The sequence below is a fragment of the Pteronotus mesoamericanus genome, unplaced genomic scaffold (assembly GCF_021234165.1).
Source record: "Pteronotus mesoamericanus isolate MK-2021 breed Mesoamerican mustached bat unplaced genomic scaffold, CSHL_Meso_final scaffold_507, whole genome shotgun sequence".
Taxonomy (NCBI): Eukaryota; Metazoa; Chordata; class Mammalia; order Chiroptera; family Mormoopidae; genus Pteronotus; species Pteronotus mesoamericanus.
The window spans coordinates 2829646-2846671 of record NW_026555319.1 but is presented as its reverse complement, the minus strand read 5'-3'; the positions used below and the strand labels follow the sequence as shown (position 1 = coordinate 2846671).

The 17026-nt window shown below is 62.1% G+C and overlaps 1 protein-coding gene across 3 annotated transcripts in view; it reads right to left on the bottom strand.

Annotated features, from left to right (window-relative positions):
• RILPL1 (Rab interacting lysosomal protein like 1) overlaps nt 1–17026 on the bottom strand; it is a 33498-nt gene that overhangs the window by 4427 nt on the left and 12045 nt on the right. For 2 of the 3 annotated variants that reach the window (XM_054594171.1, XM_054594172.1), the window contains exons 3-6: nt 15814–15932; nt 14794–15015; nt 7273–7445; nt 5431–5523 (exon numbers count right to left, since the gene is read on the bottom strand). In XM_054594171.1, the coding sequence (XP_054450146.1) occupies nt 5431–5523; nt 7273–7445; nt 14794–15015; nt 15814–15932 (607 nt within the window). Of the gene's footprint in view, nt 1–38; nt 127–5430; nt 5524–7272; nt 7446–14793; nt 15016–15813; nt 15933–17026 lie in introns of all 3 variants that reach the window. The other variant, XM_054594173.1, reaches the window with a different exon arrangement.

Genomic DNA, 17026 nt, shown 5'->3' with positions numbered 1-17026 from the left:
CAGAGCGCAACACCAAACCAGAAAACCGCAGTGCCTACAAGGGAGACAAGTCGTCGGACAGGCTGCAGCGTGGGGTCATCTAGTATCAGTCCAGCCGCTACCATGGGCATTATGGCTGTAAAGATCCTGGTTAGAGAAGTACAGACAGACACAGAGAAGATAAAAACGGAGGAGGCGTGGAAATCAACACACTCCGCACACACACACCAGCCGAAGGGTTTGCTTCTGTTTGACGTTCTGGGTGGGACTGCGCTCCACGCCATTTGCACACCGAAGTCCTAAGCCTAGGGCCTCAGCACGGGGCCTTCTTTGGAGACAGGGGCCTTGCAGGTGGAACTAGTTAAAGAGAAGTTACACCGGAGCAGGGCAGGTCCGCGGAGACAGGCGTGCACAGGAAGCATGCCGCGTGAAGACGGAGGGAGAGATCAGGGCGACGCTTCCAGAAGGCAACGAGGGCCATCAGCAAACCACGGAAAGCTAGGAGGGAGGCTGTTGTCCCTCGGGGCCGCAGAAGGAACCGGCCCTGCAGCACCTTGACCCTGGAACCCAAGCCTCCAGGATGGCAATACGCTTCTGTTGTGTAAGCTGCCCGGTGTGTGGCACCGTTGCCACAGCGTCCCTAGCACACTCCCACGGCACGTGACAACCACCGAGCAAACGCCGGGCCTGGGCGTGCGGAAGCAAGGGGTCCACACCTGCTGTGGGAGTTGGGGGTGACCCCCTTGGATGTCTTCCCGCACATCAGCCCCACCTGCCGAGAGCTGCAGGCGCCGTGCCCCAGAGGGGCCGGGGGTGGCCCAGGAGGGAAGGTGAGGCGGCCGGGGCGGCTGGGAGCTGGAGCAGGGAGCCTGCTGGTTCTGCCGCCTGCCAGGCAGGACAATGGAGAGGAAACACCGCCCACACCGCTGTGGCGCATTTTGAATAGCTTTTTTCTTTTTTGGAGGACGGTTGGGAAAACATAAAATAATGGTCTCAACTGAGGTTTGGGGATTCTCTGTACGTTGGGATCATCTTTGGTGCACCCCACAGAGTGGCCGGCACCTTGGCAGAACCGCCTGGATGGTGTCTCACGGTGACGGGGAGAAGGGGTACCTTTTGCTAAATGAATGGGCCCAACCCCTGGTGCCGGGCTGGTGTAGGTTTCCATGGGCTCCAAGCCACACGGTTCCACACCCACCTTCGCCAGGACCCTTCTCTCAGCAGGACGGGGAGTCCCCAAAGACATAGTCTTTGTGCAGGGATAGCCTTGGACATGGGCACGGGGCATTTTGCCTGGAGGGACGAGCCGGACTTCACTGGGGAGGTGATCGGGGCCAGAGTGATGCACAGGGGCCTCGGGGCACTTGAAGGGTCCCGGCCGAGTGACTGCGTGGCTCTCTAACTGGACAGCCCCTTGCCCTCCCTCTCCCAGGCGGCTCCCTGCAGAAGCCACCTCCTCTAGGGGGCCCGCTATGCGCAGGAAAAAGGCTGGCTTGTTTTGGCAAAAGCGTGTGTCCCGGACGTGGTGTAGCTGGTTATAACTCCCCGCCCAACTTGCCTGGAAGACAAGCCCAGTGACGCGCCCGCGGTGGCATTTCGGACAGTGTCACGTGCAGCTGTGAAGCAGCTATTTCTAGGCTGAAGCGGGGCGGCGGGGCGGGGGGGGGGGGGGGGGCGGGAGGGCAGGGACAGAATGCTCTGCTGCCACCAGGTCCTGGGTGGCGCCAACCCTAAGCCAACCCTTCCGGGGTGGGGGGCCCGCTGCCCGATCCACAGCCTCTCTGGCCGTCCCTCGGCCCCCACTGCCTGCTTCCCGCCTCTGGTCAGCCCCTCCGCCCTGCTCAGCAGAAAGCAGCTGAGTGTGCGTCTGTGGGACCCCGACTGAGAGCTATGACCACACAGAGGGGACGCTGGTGCCTGGCGTCCGGTGGGGACGAGGCTGGAGTCACTCAGGGCTCCCGCGTGACCTGCCCGGGCCGTGCCAACCCAGCCTCCCGGGCAGCAGCTGCTCGATCACAAGCTGTTCTTGGACCGTCTTCTGAGCACCCTGTTTTGACTGGCACCAGGGTTTCTGGTTCCCCTTGAGCTGCTCAGCCCAGAAATGTAGACTCTGGCGTCTCTGGCTCACAGGCACTTGAGAGATAAGGGAACTGGGCAGTCAGCCCACAGCTGGTGACTCGATGTTGGGGAGGGGTGGCGGGAGGCAGAAGGAGAGAGCCGGGTGGAAAGCCTCGGGCTGAACCCCAACTTCATCCGTCCCAGCAGGAGGGCCTCAGAAGGCCGTGGGCTTCTTGGGGCCTCGCTTTCTTCATCTGGGAAATGGGGCTCAACGCCCCAGCTCCGTGCCTCTGTCTCGGGGGAAGACACCTGAGCTCAAGTGCACGAAGCTGGTGAACACCCCTGGAAGCTCCCCGGGAGCCTCGGCTGCCTGGGTGGTGGGAGGGAGCCGGTCAGGGGCCTGGAGCAGAGCTGGACCGCAGCGTGAGCGGCGTCCGGCAGGCTGTGCGCTAATGCCTTGCAAGCGCAGGGACCGAGGGACCAGACGAACCAGAGGGGCGCCTGGCGTGAGGGGCGCAGAGGGACACAGGCAAGGGACCTCTGAAGGACTGCCGCTCTCTGCCCCGGGCCCCCAGGGCGGCGCTGTCCCTGCCCCAGGCTCTGGGCGCTCGGGCCAGGCCGATGCCGCTCCCAGTCCGCAGCCAACAGGGACAAAGGCGACCAGTGTCCCGCCGGGGCTGGTCAAAAGCCTTTTGTGCCAGTTTGGTTTTCTAGTTATCCCCTCGCAGCCCAGGACGGCCTGGGACCGGCCACCTGCCCCCCGCACGTGGGAGGTTCTGATTTCTCCCTCCCTCCCTCTCTGTCTCTATATGTCGCTCTGTCTGCGTCTGTCTGTCTGTCTCTGGCTCCCCAGTTCCAGCTACTTCTCCTGCTAGGCTTAGTGTCCCAGGTCTTGTGGAGCAACCAGAGGCCACACTAATTAGGAGACGGGCTTTGAAAATGGGGCCCCAGAGTCTTTCTGGAACAATCTGAAAAAGAGGATCAGACACCACGGCCTGTTCAGCTGTGGGCAGGAAACCAAGCAGAGCCCTGGCTGGTGGGGCTCAGTGGACTGAGTACCGACCTGAGAACCGAAGGGTCGCAGATTCGACTCCCTGCCAGGGCACAGGCCTGGGCTGCAGGCAGGGTCCCCATTTAGGGGCGCGCGAGAGGCAACCAGTTAATGTTTCTCATCCTGTCTTTCTCCCTCCCTTCTCCTCTCTCTGATTATAAATAAATAAAATCTTTAAAAAGGGAAAAAAGAAAAACTAGTGGGAAAAAAGCAAATTTCTGGTAAGTTTCCTCTGGATTTTACATGTTTGAGATTTGCGAAAGCCAATTCTCCACGACCATTTCAGAGAAAGGGGGCCGGAGTTAGAAAGCTCAGGGGCGAGAACAACGCAGCCTTGGAAGGAGCCCCTGGAACTGCGTGCGGCTCAGAGCGGCTCCGCGGGAGGGCCCGTGAGGGCGGCGCACTTGAAACCAAAGTGCTATGAGGTCTGATTTCTGAAGATCTGGGATGAACCGAAGGCAGCAGACGCTGGCCTCAGCCTCTCCAGGGAGGGGCTGTGCAGCCTAGGAAACTCAGCTTCCCAGGGTTTTAACCCCACGCTGTCGCTACTAAAACACAAGATCGATTCTGCTCATCCTTATTAGGCGAGCAGGGCTGGCAGGCATATCGGAGCTTCGGCGAAGTCGATCCCATTTCTCACCAGCCTCTGGAAGAGGAACCCTAAGCAAGGGGAAGCCTTTTCCTGGCACCGAGCGCCCCCCGGGCTGGAGACCGAGGGGCTCCCCGCCGCCGGGATGAGCTGCGACTTCTGTCTGGCTCGCCCTCTGGCCTCACTGGCGGCCTGTCGTTCCCTGACTTCAGCCCACGGGAACCAGAGGGAGTTAAAGCTACTTGAAGCTTCCGGTGTGAGAATGAGATGCGGACCCAGCCAACAGTTTTTCCTTCTTTTTCTTAAGTTACCTGGAGTCTGAGTTTCAATTGCCCATGGAAAGTTACTGACACGTGGCCCAAATGGCGTCGGGATCCAGAGGAAGCCGGTTTTAACCTTTGTGGTTCTGGGAAACACTTATCCCTAATCAGAACTGGGAAGCAGCCCCCCGCCCCGCCCCGCCCCACCCAGCAGAGCGGAGGAGCAAGTGACCCCAGGCTGGCGAGAGAGGCTTGGGAAGGAGCGCGCACTGCCCGCCACACTGCAGGGGTGCCTTCCCCGCGCCCCCGGAACCTGAGCGAGGCACCCCCGCCAGAGCAGGGGTCTGGTTTCTCGTTCCCCTTCCCATCCACCAACGCTGAGCGTCAGGCGATTCACAGGGTTAAGAACTAGCCACGGATTTCCAGCTCTAGCCAGACTGCAAAGGCGGGGAGGGGGGGCCCCCCTGTCGTGCCCCGGCGGCCTCCCTGCCCCCACCACTGGCTCCCCAAAGCTCTCGCTGGGGTGTGCAGAAGGCGTGGGGGCCGGGGGGGGGGGCGGGCAGGGAGCGCGAGGCCCTCCTGCAAAGAGCTGAAGCCCTGGGCTCGGGGCCAGGCTGCCTGGGTTCGACCCCTGGCTCTGCTTCTTGTTAGCTGTTTGACCCCAGGCGGGTGACTTTTCTCAGCGCCTCAGTTTCCTAAACTCTGAAACGGGGCGGATGGTGCCTCTGCCTCACCGGACAGGGCTGGGCACCTGCAGAGGTGCTCAGTAGATGCTGGGGAACCAGGCCGCAGCTTTTAACCCTTTACCTGAAAGGCTGCAGGGGCCAATGAGCCTGAAATTGTTCGCAAAATTGTCCATGTTCCCCCCACCCACGCGCCCAGGGAAAGGGTCTGCAAACTCTCGCCATGATCCCAAAGGGGTCCTTTCACGCAAAGAACCACGGAAGTGGCTTTAAGTCTAGTTGAGGGCAACGAGTGGGTTGTTTTTTCCTGGGTGTCCCCACAGCACCCCGGGCCTGACTCTGCATGCACAGTATTCCGCACCAATAAATACTTCATGGAAGAATGGGAGGGATGGGGGATGGGTCAGCAGAAGAACGCACGGGTGGGGTGGACCCGGGGCCATCGCGGACCGGCCCGCCAGCAGCACGAACCTCCCCCACCAGCCCCCTTTGCCGCTCTCAAGGGCACAGCCCACCCGACGCACGCAAGCCAAGCCCCGAGACGCAGCCACAGGCCCCGCTGCCCTCCCGCCCCCGTGGCCTTTCCCAAACTCCTCTCCCCAGGGACCCCCAGGAGGAACTCGGCATCCAGGTGTAGGAGGGACTCAAAGTCGAGGCCGGGCCCACCGTGCGCCAGGCTGGCCTCAGCAGGGGCGGTGAGTGACAAGCCTGGTCCCGGAGCCCGGCCCAGGAGGCAGGAGAGGCCACGTGCGTGGACTGCCGGGTCAGCCGCGGGCGGGGAGCCCCCCGGGCGGGGAGCACGTCACTTACAGTCGCTTGATGCCTGACTCGGGCTGGGGGGACGGTCGCGGGTGGGCGATGGGCGGAGGCTGGAGCATGCGATTCTCCTCTTCTGTTTCTTCACTGGGGGGTGGAGAGGTGCAAGACAAAAAGAGTCAAAAACGCCACGGGAGCCGGAATATTCCAGGAGCGGACTGTCTGGCGGTCCGGGAGGGCTGGCCTTGGGCTAAGGGGACCCAGGGGGATGGCACCCGCGGCCTGAGGCCCGCAGTCTCGCCGCGCGGAGCGGGGCCGGCCAGTTCGGAGGAAGGCTCGGCCCCGGAGGCGAAGGACACAGGTGCCTGGGGTCCCTTTGGCCCTGTGGGTCAAATGTGAGGTTTTTCAGGAAAGGGACCCACAGCTCTATTTTCAGTTTCCTTGGACGATTCCAGCCAAATAGAACTACTTCCCGTTTCCTGTACTTGCCAAATGCTTGTCTCCAAGCCTCTGTGGTTCCTTCCCTCTGGAGAATGCCACCCCCCACCCACATCTCCCATACTCGAATAGTGCTCTACCCATTAGGGAAGGCCCACTTCACATGCCACCTCCTCCATGAAGGCTTCCTGATTTCTACCCCATCCCCCCAGCCAGAAATGACCCCTCCCTTTGTTGAATAGCCAGCACACGGTATCAGTGAAACTTTCTTATGTGGCAGGCAGGTACACAATGGCTTCAATGACAATATCTGGCACTGCATTTTCTGTGCATCTCTTATGTTCCCCGCCGGAGCAGAGGCCCCCATCTGGCGTGTCTGTCCTTCCGTCCGGCTTTCCCGCCCACAGGTATTTGCTGAGCACCTCCTCTGCACTACGCTCCGTTCTAAGTGCTGGGAACTCAGCCCTGAACAAGGCCAACAAGGTTTCTGGTCTCACGTTGTTACAGTCTGGAATGGAAGCCGCTGAGAAAACAAGCCAATTAATGAGCGGGGCTCGTGGGCGATGATGACGAGGGCCAAGAAGAGCGAAACAGGGTCACGTGACAGTGACCGGGGCCGGACAGCCCTTTGCACGGGGCATAATGGCAAGGAGGGCCTCTCTGGGGAGGTGACCGGCGCCCTGAAAGCTGACTGGCCGGGGTCCGCCGTGGGAAGAACGCAGGGGAAGGTCTTCCCAGCTTCGGGAGAAGCAGGTGCCGAGGTCCTAAGGTGGAAACAGGCGTGGCGCGTTTTGAGGAACCCAGGGAAGGGTGGTGTGTGCGGTGCCGAGCAAGCGTGAGGCGGCTGCGGCGGCGGGGCCGGTCGGAGGCGGTGCGGCCCGCTCACCGTCGCACTGCGGTGAACGGGGCGAGTGCCGTGGAGGAGCTGAATCTCAAATGGCATGTTCACCGAACTCATTTACACAGCCACGCGGCTGGCGCCTCCCACACTGGACAGTCCGGTTTTAAGAGGCGCAAGGAGGCCACTGACCATGGGGCGGGTCTCCGGTTGCACGGCTCCACCATCTCTTACCTGCGATTCCAAAATCCAAAAAAGTTCTACAAATCAAAATGCACCTTCTGGTCTTTCAACAGGTGGCGAAACCTGACATGAACTCTCACGGGGCTGTTTACGACCTTAATTTATCCCACTCAGTACCTTTTGCCGCATATGTATTAATGTATTTTATTCGGGGAGCAGCCCCAGACCTCACCGGGGGTGGCAGGTTATATGCCGAATATAGAGTGCTCTTCTGGAACAGCCAGAAGGGTCTGACTTATAAAATGCACCCGAACCTGGGAGCTGCAGAAAGGGATTGCGAGTCCCCTTAGCTACAAGCCCTGTTGTCTAGGCGCTAACTGTCCCCAGCCGCGTGCACCCCCAGAGGGAGTCAGCGCGGGGGCTCCCGGGACGCTCACCTCTTGTAGTACGCCAGCTCCTCCTGCAGCAAAAACACTTTGGACTTGAGCTCATTCCGCTCATGCAGCACGTCCCGCAGCTCCTGCAGCGTGAACCGGGGGCGGTTGGGGTCCTTGAGCTCCATGGCTGCCTTCTCCGCCTCCGAGATACTCTCCTCGCCGCCCGGCTCCGCCTGGGGGAGGCAGAGACGCTGCTAATAAATCCCTGGCGGCCGCCACCGGCGCCCACTTGGCCCCCTGTCACACGGACCGGCCCACCCTCCCGGGGCCTCAGCGGCTTGCAAGTCTGCTACTTCAGGAGCGTGGGGGCCTCGGCTCACCTTCTGTGCAGCCGGTCCCTTTGGAGACGAAAGCCGGCGGCCACCTGCTCAGTGTTCGTTTGCCTTCACAGTCCCCGCGCCTCCCCACCTGACTCGGGGCTGCCTTACAAGTAACGGGCACAGGCGGCCGAGGAGAAGACACAGCACCCCCAGCCCGACACCGCCCCTTTCAGGAACCTGCCTGCCGGTCCTCCTCCGTGTCCCCTCCGTGTGCTGTCACCGAGACCACCGCCCACTGGGCCAGAGCTGCTGGAGGCAGAGCCCACCGTCATTATTCCTTTTCACTTGACGTTAAGTCACGTGCCTTTTCCCTGTGTCACCCGCCTTCCGGTCAAGACCGTTCTTCCCCAGGGGTGGCGGGCATTTTCACTGGCATTTCACAGGGGAAGCCCGGCGTGGCGGGGGGCGCGCCTGATCCAGGCCGGACCCACCAGCCCTCCCACCCTCTGCCACAGAAAGGAGCGCTAAAAATATGACAAAATACACTTAACACACAACTCACCACTGTAAGATCTACAGTTCAGTGGTGTCTAGTACACGCGCCACATTGTGCAACCCCCACCCCTCTCTAGTTCCAGAACATTTCTGTCACCCCAAAAAGAAACTCCAGCCCTGGCTGGTGCAGCTCAGTGGACTGAGCGCCGGCCTGCGAACCAAAAGGCTGCCGGTTCGAGGATTCCCAGTCGGGCACAGGCCTGGGTGGCGGGCCAGGTCCCCAGTAGGGGGCGTGTGAGAGGCAGCCGGTCGTTGCAGCTCTTGCACATTGACGTGTCTCTCCCTCGTTTCTCCCTCTCTTCCCCTCTAAAAAAATAAAATAAATATAATCTTAAAAAAGAAACTCCGCACCTGTTGGCAGTCACTCTCCGTTGCCCTCCCCGCATCCCCTGGCAACCGCCAGTCTGCTCTTCCTCTCTACCGATCAGCTTGTTCTGGACATTTCCTATCCATGGGATGGCACAACACACGACCTTTGTGTCTGGCGCCTCTCGCGCAGCGTCGCGGTCTCCAGCTTCATGCGCACGCAGCAGGGGTCGGCGCTCTGTCCTTTTTCATGGCCGAGTAATATTCCCCAGCGTGGCCAGACCACCCTTTGTTTATGCTTTTATCCACTGATGGGCACTGGGCTTGTTTCTCCCTTTTGACTACTGTAAACAACGTGGCAGGAGCGTTTGTGTGCAGCGATTTCTCTGAACACCTGTTTTTTAATTCTTCGGGATGCACGCCTAAGGGTGCAACTGCTGAGCCATGTGGTAAGTCTCTGTTTAACCATTTGAGGAACCGCCACACCGTTTCCCAGGGCAGCCGCCCCATTTTATGATCCCACCAGCAGTGTGGGAGGGTTCTACATTCTCTCTGTCATCGCCAACACATTTTTTCCCTCATTTTTCTGAAAGCAAGAAAGTTTCTGCAAGCTGCCTGCGAGTCAGCCAACCAGACCTGCAGGCGGCCCCTACTGAGCCGCCAACATCCCAGGAACAGCTTGAAGGAGTGGACAGAAGCTCAGGGTGACAAAGCTCTGGAACAGGAGAAGGATGGATTGAAACAGAGACCCTCCCGTAGCCACTGCTTAAAAAAACCCCACGGTGGCACAGCGACAAAGGGACTCCAGCCTAGACGGAGGATGCGAGGTCAGGATGCTGAAGGACTCCAGAAGGCATTCTGGGAGGGCCTGGACTGGCTGTTCTGGGAGAGGGCACTTGAAAGGAGACACGACCCACCAGGGCAGATTAGGTGACAGAAGAGCCCTGGGTGGGGGGGGGGGGGGCGGCGGCGGGAGTGGGCGTGACCCCGAATCAGCAGGAAGCAGCAGGCAGCAGGGGCGGCAGGTGGCAGGGACAGCAGGAAATGAAAGCCTGACAGAGCCGCCCACCCCCCAAGCCAGCTGGGCAACAGAGCGGGGCCTCTTCCCACCCAAAAACTAGGGCAGGAAACGCCGGAGGACTGAGCGACCCACAAAAGTGCTCCAGGCGTCTGTCGCCGCCACCCGGGCGGGCGGGCGGGCGGGCTGTGTTGTCAGGCTTATCTTCAGGGTCCCAACTCCTGCGCAGCTGCAGACTCGGGAGGACGGCATCCGCTACCCCAGACCACAGACAGCCCGCGCCTGGTACACAGCAGGCACTCACTAAGGCCTGTTCACCCCGCTTCCCCTGCCCCGGTTACCCACGGAGCACCCCTGGATGTCCAATACGTATTCACCAATTATTAAGCATTACCTTGGTGCCTGCCGGTCAGAGTCAACGAGATGAATCAGAAGGTGCGGGGGGAGGGACCATACACACGGACAGACGCTTAATGTGGTAACAGAGGTACGAGGACGTCAAACGCCAAGTGGGGAGGATCGCAGAGGGCGCGATGGCAGAGGCGGCCTCTGTGCGGGGCCTTGCCGAACGCGTAGGGGTTTTGCCAGAAGTTCTGCCCCCGCAGCGCCCGGCCCCCATTTCACGGGGCCCTCACTGTATCCTGAAACTTCTGATCCAAAAGTTTACGTCAGAAGATTTCTGGGTTTGGGGCTCCCTTTTGGATGGAAACGGGAAGACAGAGTCACACTGGAGCCACAAGGCGGCACGGCTGCCGCTCCCCACCGTGCGCCCTTCCCTGGCTGCTGACACCGCACCCCGTTCCCGCTCTGCCTGGGCCCCTGGCATCGGTGGCCCCTTCTGTGGACCCAAATCTCTGGCTCCTACGCCCCTCCAGCCCCCTCCCCCCAGGTCCCGCCATTTGCCGGCAAGTCCTGAGCCTCTCCGTGTCCGGGGAGGGGTCTTCTGACAGGTACCCACCCACCCTGGGGAAGGGGAACGGCCTCACGAGGCTCCCCAAACCCTCGCCTGCTCCATGCAGACCTGCACTTCCCCGTCCAGCCCGCGATAACCCCCCAGTACCTCCAGGGACCCTTCCGCCCACACTCCCTGGTATTCCCGGGACACTGGCTCTCAGGCCGGAGCCTCTGCTCATGCGCCCCTCCCCCCAGCGTTTACTGGTCCGACACACCTAAGGCTCCCTCACAGCCTGGGGTTTTTCCTCTGGGGAGGGGGGTGGCGCTGTTTAATGGGGGAGCAACATGATCCCCTGAGAGCGTGGGGGCTTCCCAGACAGGTTTGCCACCAAGTCCTGGCTGCTGGGGCCACTGCCTGGGAGCAGAAGAGGGACAGCTTGGTGTCCGGCTTCCCGGAGGCCGCCGGCCCTGGCCCGTGCCTGGGGCAGCCCCGGCTGCCCGGCTGGACAGAGAGGCTCGTCCCAGCACGGCGATCAGCCCATCGGCAGCGGGTCTTCTCGGCTTACGGCACCAGGGACGTGGAGGTGGCCCAGGTTATCGCGGGCTGTCCGCTGGTCCCCCGAGACACTGCGGGCACAGCCTAAGGGAGATGCCCTGAGGCCCCAGCCGCTTCCTCGGGAGGCCTGGGTCAGGCTGACAAGCCACGGGGCCTGTCCAGGGAGGTGTCAGGGAGGCCGCGTCTCCATCGAGGCCTCTACCCCGAGGCCTGGCCTCCTGGGCGCGCGCCCCCCCCCCCCCCGCTGCCTGGGCACGTCAAGGCCGCGTTCTGTGCCGCTGGCCCAGCAAAGGGAGCGCCGACTGACTGTGCTCTGGTCGCCCTCGGGGTCTCCGGGCCTAGCACGTGGGAATTCAGCCCACATCCCCGGCCTCACTGGGTGGCTCCTGCCCGGGCTTGTGAGACAGAGACATCAAGGACACAGCCATTAACTTGCCAGTCTTCTTAGGGACTTCATACGGAGTCCTTTAGACAAGGAGCCCACCCCATTCCTTAAAGGTTTATAGGTCTGTGAAAACCTTCAGTTACAAGGTGAGCAACTGGGCGAACTGGAAATCCCGCTGCGCGGAGACGCCGGTCGGGACCACGCAGTGTCTGCTTCCATTCCTTTGAAATGTCCAGAACGGGCAACTCCGCAGGGACAGGAAGTAGATCATGGGTGGGCGGGGCCGGGGCATGCAGGGATGGGGGGGTGACTGCCAATGAGCACGGGGTTCCTTTTCAGGGTGATGGGAATGTTCTAGATAGTGGTGACGAGGGCACAATGGAGAGAATATGCCAAAAGCCATTGAATTGTACACTTCAAATGGTTGAACTTTGCGGTATGAGAATTCTATCTCAATAAAGATGTCATCGAAACACAGAAGGAGCCCTGTCTACTGGAGGTCACGCCGACAGGGCCGCGACCCAGCCCACACACGGTGGCGGGAATCAAGAGAGCGAATCGCAGGGTCCAGAGCAACTGACTGCCCCACGGCTCCGGATGCCCCCGCAGCTTCCGTCTGCCCCGACCAATCCAGCCCACCAGCCTGGGCACACCCTGCGCCTTCTCTGGCCTGGCCCACCCTCTTGCTCCCACCTGGAACGGCCCTACCCATCTCCGAGAACCCATCTCAGGGCCTGAAGACCTACGCCGCCCTCGCCGCTCAACTCAGAACCCTCTGGCCCCCTCCGCTCCCACAGCCTCTGCCCCAGCCACGCCACTGCATCTACTGGACCAGGTCAAGTCCACGCCCCTCCCTGGTCCGACAGGAAACCCGGGAGACGGCCAGGCCCCGGGTCAAGGGCAGCAGGTGGTGGAGCCAGCACAGCGGCTTCCCTGTTTGAGTGACCAGACTCCTGAATTCCACCCCGCTCCGAGGGGCAGAGTCAAACCCGGCGAAGCTGCGCTCAGATGGGGAACAGACGCTGGAAGACGCTCAGCGGATTAGTCATAACTGCTACCTGATATTACTCCTCTGTTTCTGTCCCGCCCCATCGGTGCCAGAACAGAAAACCGAAACCCACAGGCAGCCGAGCCAAGGAGGTGTGAAATGTCCTTGTCCTCGCGAGAGGGGCCTGGAGCAGGGCTCGGAGTCTGTGGCCCAGGTGCAGGCCGGCCGGAGCTCCGCGGGGCCCAGGTGGTGGGAGGGGTGGCCGCCCCACGCTTCGCCCCGCGGCCACCTTTGGCATCTTCCCCCTCCATCCCTCTGCCCTAGACCTGGCCCGGCCTCACCTTTCCTGCCTCGATTACTGCAAAGAGCCCCGACAGCCACGTCGGCTGTCGGCTCCTCCCCGGGTCAACCTGCCATCCCCAGACCCAGGGCTGGGGCTGCCCGTCCTGCTGAAACCCTGGGAGGGGGCCCGTGCCCTCCACTGCTCACAGTTGTGTGTGTGGCATCTTTGGCGCCCACCCTGGCGCGGCCGACAGCGGCTGTCGTCTCTGCCAGGCCGGCACCCGCCCCCGCACTCCTGGGGGCCGAGCGGTGGCCACTTCCTTCTGGAAAAACCCTGCTTTCTCCCTTTCAGTGCCTATAGCTGGACGGGGACCACCAGGCGTAGCCACGTGACCACAGAACGAAGGGCTTGCACACTCAAGATCTGAGGCCACGACGGCTGGATCAGCGGTGGGCCAAGGAGAGGGTTCCCCGAGACTTTGGCTGGGGATTTGAGAAAGAGGCAATTTCTTTCCCCTGGGGCCGCAAAGCTGGTTGAGCACCAGGGCCCCCCTGTGGCAAGGGCCTGCGTGAAAATGACACCCACACAGAGGAGAGCAGAGCGAGAGAAGGGCAGAAACCAACTCCTGAGAGCACCCTCTGGGCGCCTGGGACTAGCTGTGCCTGAAGCTATCCTTGACTCCAAGCTTCCTGTTACACAGCTGAACACGCCTTTAAAAAAGCCCTTAACCCACCTTAACAGAGGCTTCTCTCATTTTTAGCCAGAGGCAGGCCCCAGCCCCGCCCGTGGAAGACTTCCCTCTCTTCCATCCCGACCTGCATCCCAGGTTCCTGTCCTCCAGGAACCCAGCAGTGCCTGGCCTGAATTCACAAGCCACTTCGCCACGGTGCTGGGGCTTGAGCGGCCTGATGGTAAGCTCACCTGTCTGACCGCCCGCACCTGGGACCCAGCAGGCTAGCACAGCGCCCGCACACCCGACACAATCCGCAACGGGCTGGCAGAAAGAGCCAGCCCACGCCCTTCCCTCCGCTTTTCTGAAAGGGCCCACAGTCTGCAGGGCCGGCCCCGCCCACCCTCCTGACTTCATTCAGGCAGCCCCTCCCCCACGGCCCACACCTTCTTACCAGCCCCGGGCACTGCCTTTCTCCTGCCCCAGGGCCTAGCAGGTGCCACCCCCACCCCCGCCTGGACCTCACCCCGCTTCTTCTGCTTTGCTCTCACTCATCTTCCCACCACCGCCTCAGAGGAGCCTTTTCGACTCCCCCGGACTAATATGGTAATAACAGCAGCTGACACTTTCCATGAACTAATTCGTTTCATTCTCCTAACAACGACCTATAGCACGATCCCCAATTTGGAGAGAAGGGAACTGAAGCACAGAGAGGCTAGCTAACGCTTCCGAGGTCGTGAGGCAGTAGCAGGCCGGGCTGGGGCTGGGGCCGGGGCCGGGGCCGGGGCCGGGGCCGGGGCAGGCCAGCCCTGGGATCCTCGCAGGCAGCCACAGGCCGCGGCTCCTCCCTCAGCCTCGCAGCCTCTGGAGCCCTGCCTGCCCGCGAGCGCCGATCGCCTTTTCTATAAATTGAGACATAATTCACATGCCGTAAAGTCCCCTCTTTTAAAGTAGAGAATTCCGTATTTTTAGTATAGTCAGTTGTGCAACCATCACCATTAATTCCAGAGCATTTTCATCGCCCAGAAGAAACCCTGCGCCCATCGGCAGTCACTCCGTGTCCCCCCGGCCCCCAGCCCTGCGGCCACCGGTCTGTTTTCCGTCTCTGTGGATCTGCCTGTGCTGGACATTTCCAGAGAGCGGAATCCCGCGGTGTGCGGCCTTTTGTGCCGGCTACTGTCACGTAGCATGTTTTTGAGGTTCGTGCAGGCGCAGCAGGTGTCCCCGCTGGGTTCCTTTTCAGGGCTGAGTCACAGTCCACTGCAGGGACGGACCACGTTAGTTTGCCCACCCATCAGCTGATGGATGTGCGGCTGTTTCTGCCTTTTGGCTATTGTGGTCAGCGCTGCTACGAATCTGCAATGTAACCCACGTTATCTGAACGAACGAGGGAGTGGCAGGGGCCCGCGGCCGTGGCTGAGCCGCGCGCCCTGGGTGAGGATGCCGGGAGTCCCGCGTGCCGCCCCGAGCTGCCTCTGGCCCGCGGGGTGTCCTCTAGGCAGCAGCTCGCTGCCGCTGGGCTCTGCGTCTTTAAGTGCAATGGGGACACCGGGGAATGAGGTGCCGCGCAGCCCCACGCGCCCGCAGACCGGCGCCCCCGCCTCACCTCGGGCTCCTGCGCGCCGTTCTGCCTGGGCTCGCCCTGCAGCCTCTCGCGCAGCTTCCCGAGCTCGGCCCGCAGGCTGCCCATCTCCTGCTCCTTGGTCTGGAGGTCGGCCTCCAGCTCGACCTTCTGCTCGATCAGGGCCTTCCCCTGGGCCTCCACCACGGCCACGCGGTGGCGCAGGTCATGGTTGATCTTCATCAGCCGGGTCTGCTGCTGCTGCAGCTGGAGGGGCAGAGGGGCCGGTGGCTGCGGCAGCCGCGCACCGCCGCTCAGGCGCGGCCCCGTGCGCCGGGGGCCTCTACCCGCGTGTGCCGTGCGTGCTGCACACGTCTTGGAGCCAGAGATGGGACATTTGTGTATTTACTATGATAATTTTATGGCAGATGGAAGGTAAGTGTCTCGTTAGTATATTATGACAATTCTCCAGCAGATGGAGATAACATGCCTTGAAAAGGGGGTGTCCTTCTCTTTCCTTTCCTTTCTTTCTTTTCTTTTTTTTTGATTTGAGAGAGAGGAAGGGAGGGGGCGAGAGAGACAGCGATTTGTTGTCCCACTCATGCATGCATTTGTCGGTTACTTCTTGTACGGGCCCTGACCAGGGTTTGAACCTGTAGCCTTGGTAAATGGGGATGACGCTCCAACCAACTGACCTACCAGGCCAGGGACTGGAGTGTCTTTTTCTAATTCAAGCAGAGACACCGTCTAGGCTCTTGGAGCAGCCTGGTGAGCACGAAGGGGGTGGGCCCGAGGAACCGTTTATTCGAGGGGGAAGCCTCAGGGTCAGAGCAAAGCCCGTCGGGGCCTAGGGACCTCCCCAGGGTGCGTGGCAGGAGTCAGGTCACTGGGCAGGGCCACGTTCCCTCTGGCTCTTTCAGGGCCAGGCCCGCCGAGCCTCCGGCAGCACCCCCGCCCCACGGAAAGAGACCCGGGGGGCCCAGGAGCCTCCTGAGGGGAGAGCCAGTCTGTAGCGGGAACCTACTGGCCCAGCAAACGGACAGGGGTCGGGGGCTCGTCACTTACAGCCTCGACGTCCTCGTTCTTCAGACCGAGCTCCCGGTCCTTGGCACGGATCTCGTCGCGCTGCTTGTCCACCACCTCCTTCAGCTTCTTCATCACCTGCCGCTCCCGCTCCGACGTGCCTGGTTGGGGGTGGGGGCAGCGAGACCTGCCGGTGAGGCGCCTCCCTGTGCTGCCCGAACGGCCGGCCCGCTTCCCGCTGTGACGAACCAGCCGGGCCTCCTCTGCCACGCACCCCGCCCCGCGCAGGCTTCCTGCCCCCCCCCGCCGCCCCCCCAGGCTCAGCCCCGTGGGCGTTCGCCACTGCAGCTGCAGGCGCCCGCAATTCCCTGCCCCCGCGGGCTCCCCTCCTTCTCAGGCCTCAGCCCAAACGCCACCTCCTCACAGAGGCCTCTCCGTCCCCGACCCCCACGAAGACTCCTCTCGTGCACCCCACTCAGCATGGCCGCAGCATCTTCCACGGTCGCAGACCCTCTACAGAGCGCCGCCGCCGCACAGCGAGTGACCCAGGGCGGAGCCTCTCCCGTTATGAGCTGGGCGGCTTCAGCCCAGCCTCTCCCTGCCTCAGTTTCCACATCTACAGAATGAGAAGGACACCGGCACCATCGCGGAGCTGCTGGAGGGCTGACCGAGGTGACACCCGCGAAGCACGAAGGACGGCGCCTGGCCCAGAGCAGGCGCGTGCGGTGTCGTCCGTTGCGCGTTTCCTGCCTGTCCCCGCCCCGCCCCTCACCCACCGAGCGCTCGGCGGGCCCCTGAGGCGGCCCTTGCCCGACCTGTTCACTGTGTATCCCCTGGCCTGGCACCGCGCTCCAGGGCGGGCAGAGGAAGGGACTGGGAGGACGGGCGCTGCCCTGGTTTCATGTGGCCGGTGTCTCCAGGGCTGTGCTCCCTCCGGGGGCCGGGAGTGGGGGCGAAGCGTGTCCCTGCTGCCCCGGCGGCAGCACTGCCCGCAGGCCATGACCCGTGGCCGCGTCGCTCGGGCGTCTGCCTTCTCCGTGGTCACGCACCTCTCTTCTGTCTACAGGAGATCGCTCTGCACCCCCCAGCCCCCGCCGCTTGCGGAGATGCCTGTGACGGCACCGAGGGCCCACCCCGATCACCCAGGGCCACTTTCCCAGCCAGATCCTGCGCTGAGTCACACGAGTAAAGATTTCATCGTGTATGGCAGCACCCACAGGTCCCAGGGGCTAGCACCTGAGATTTTGGGGGGCCA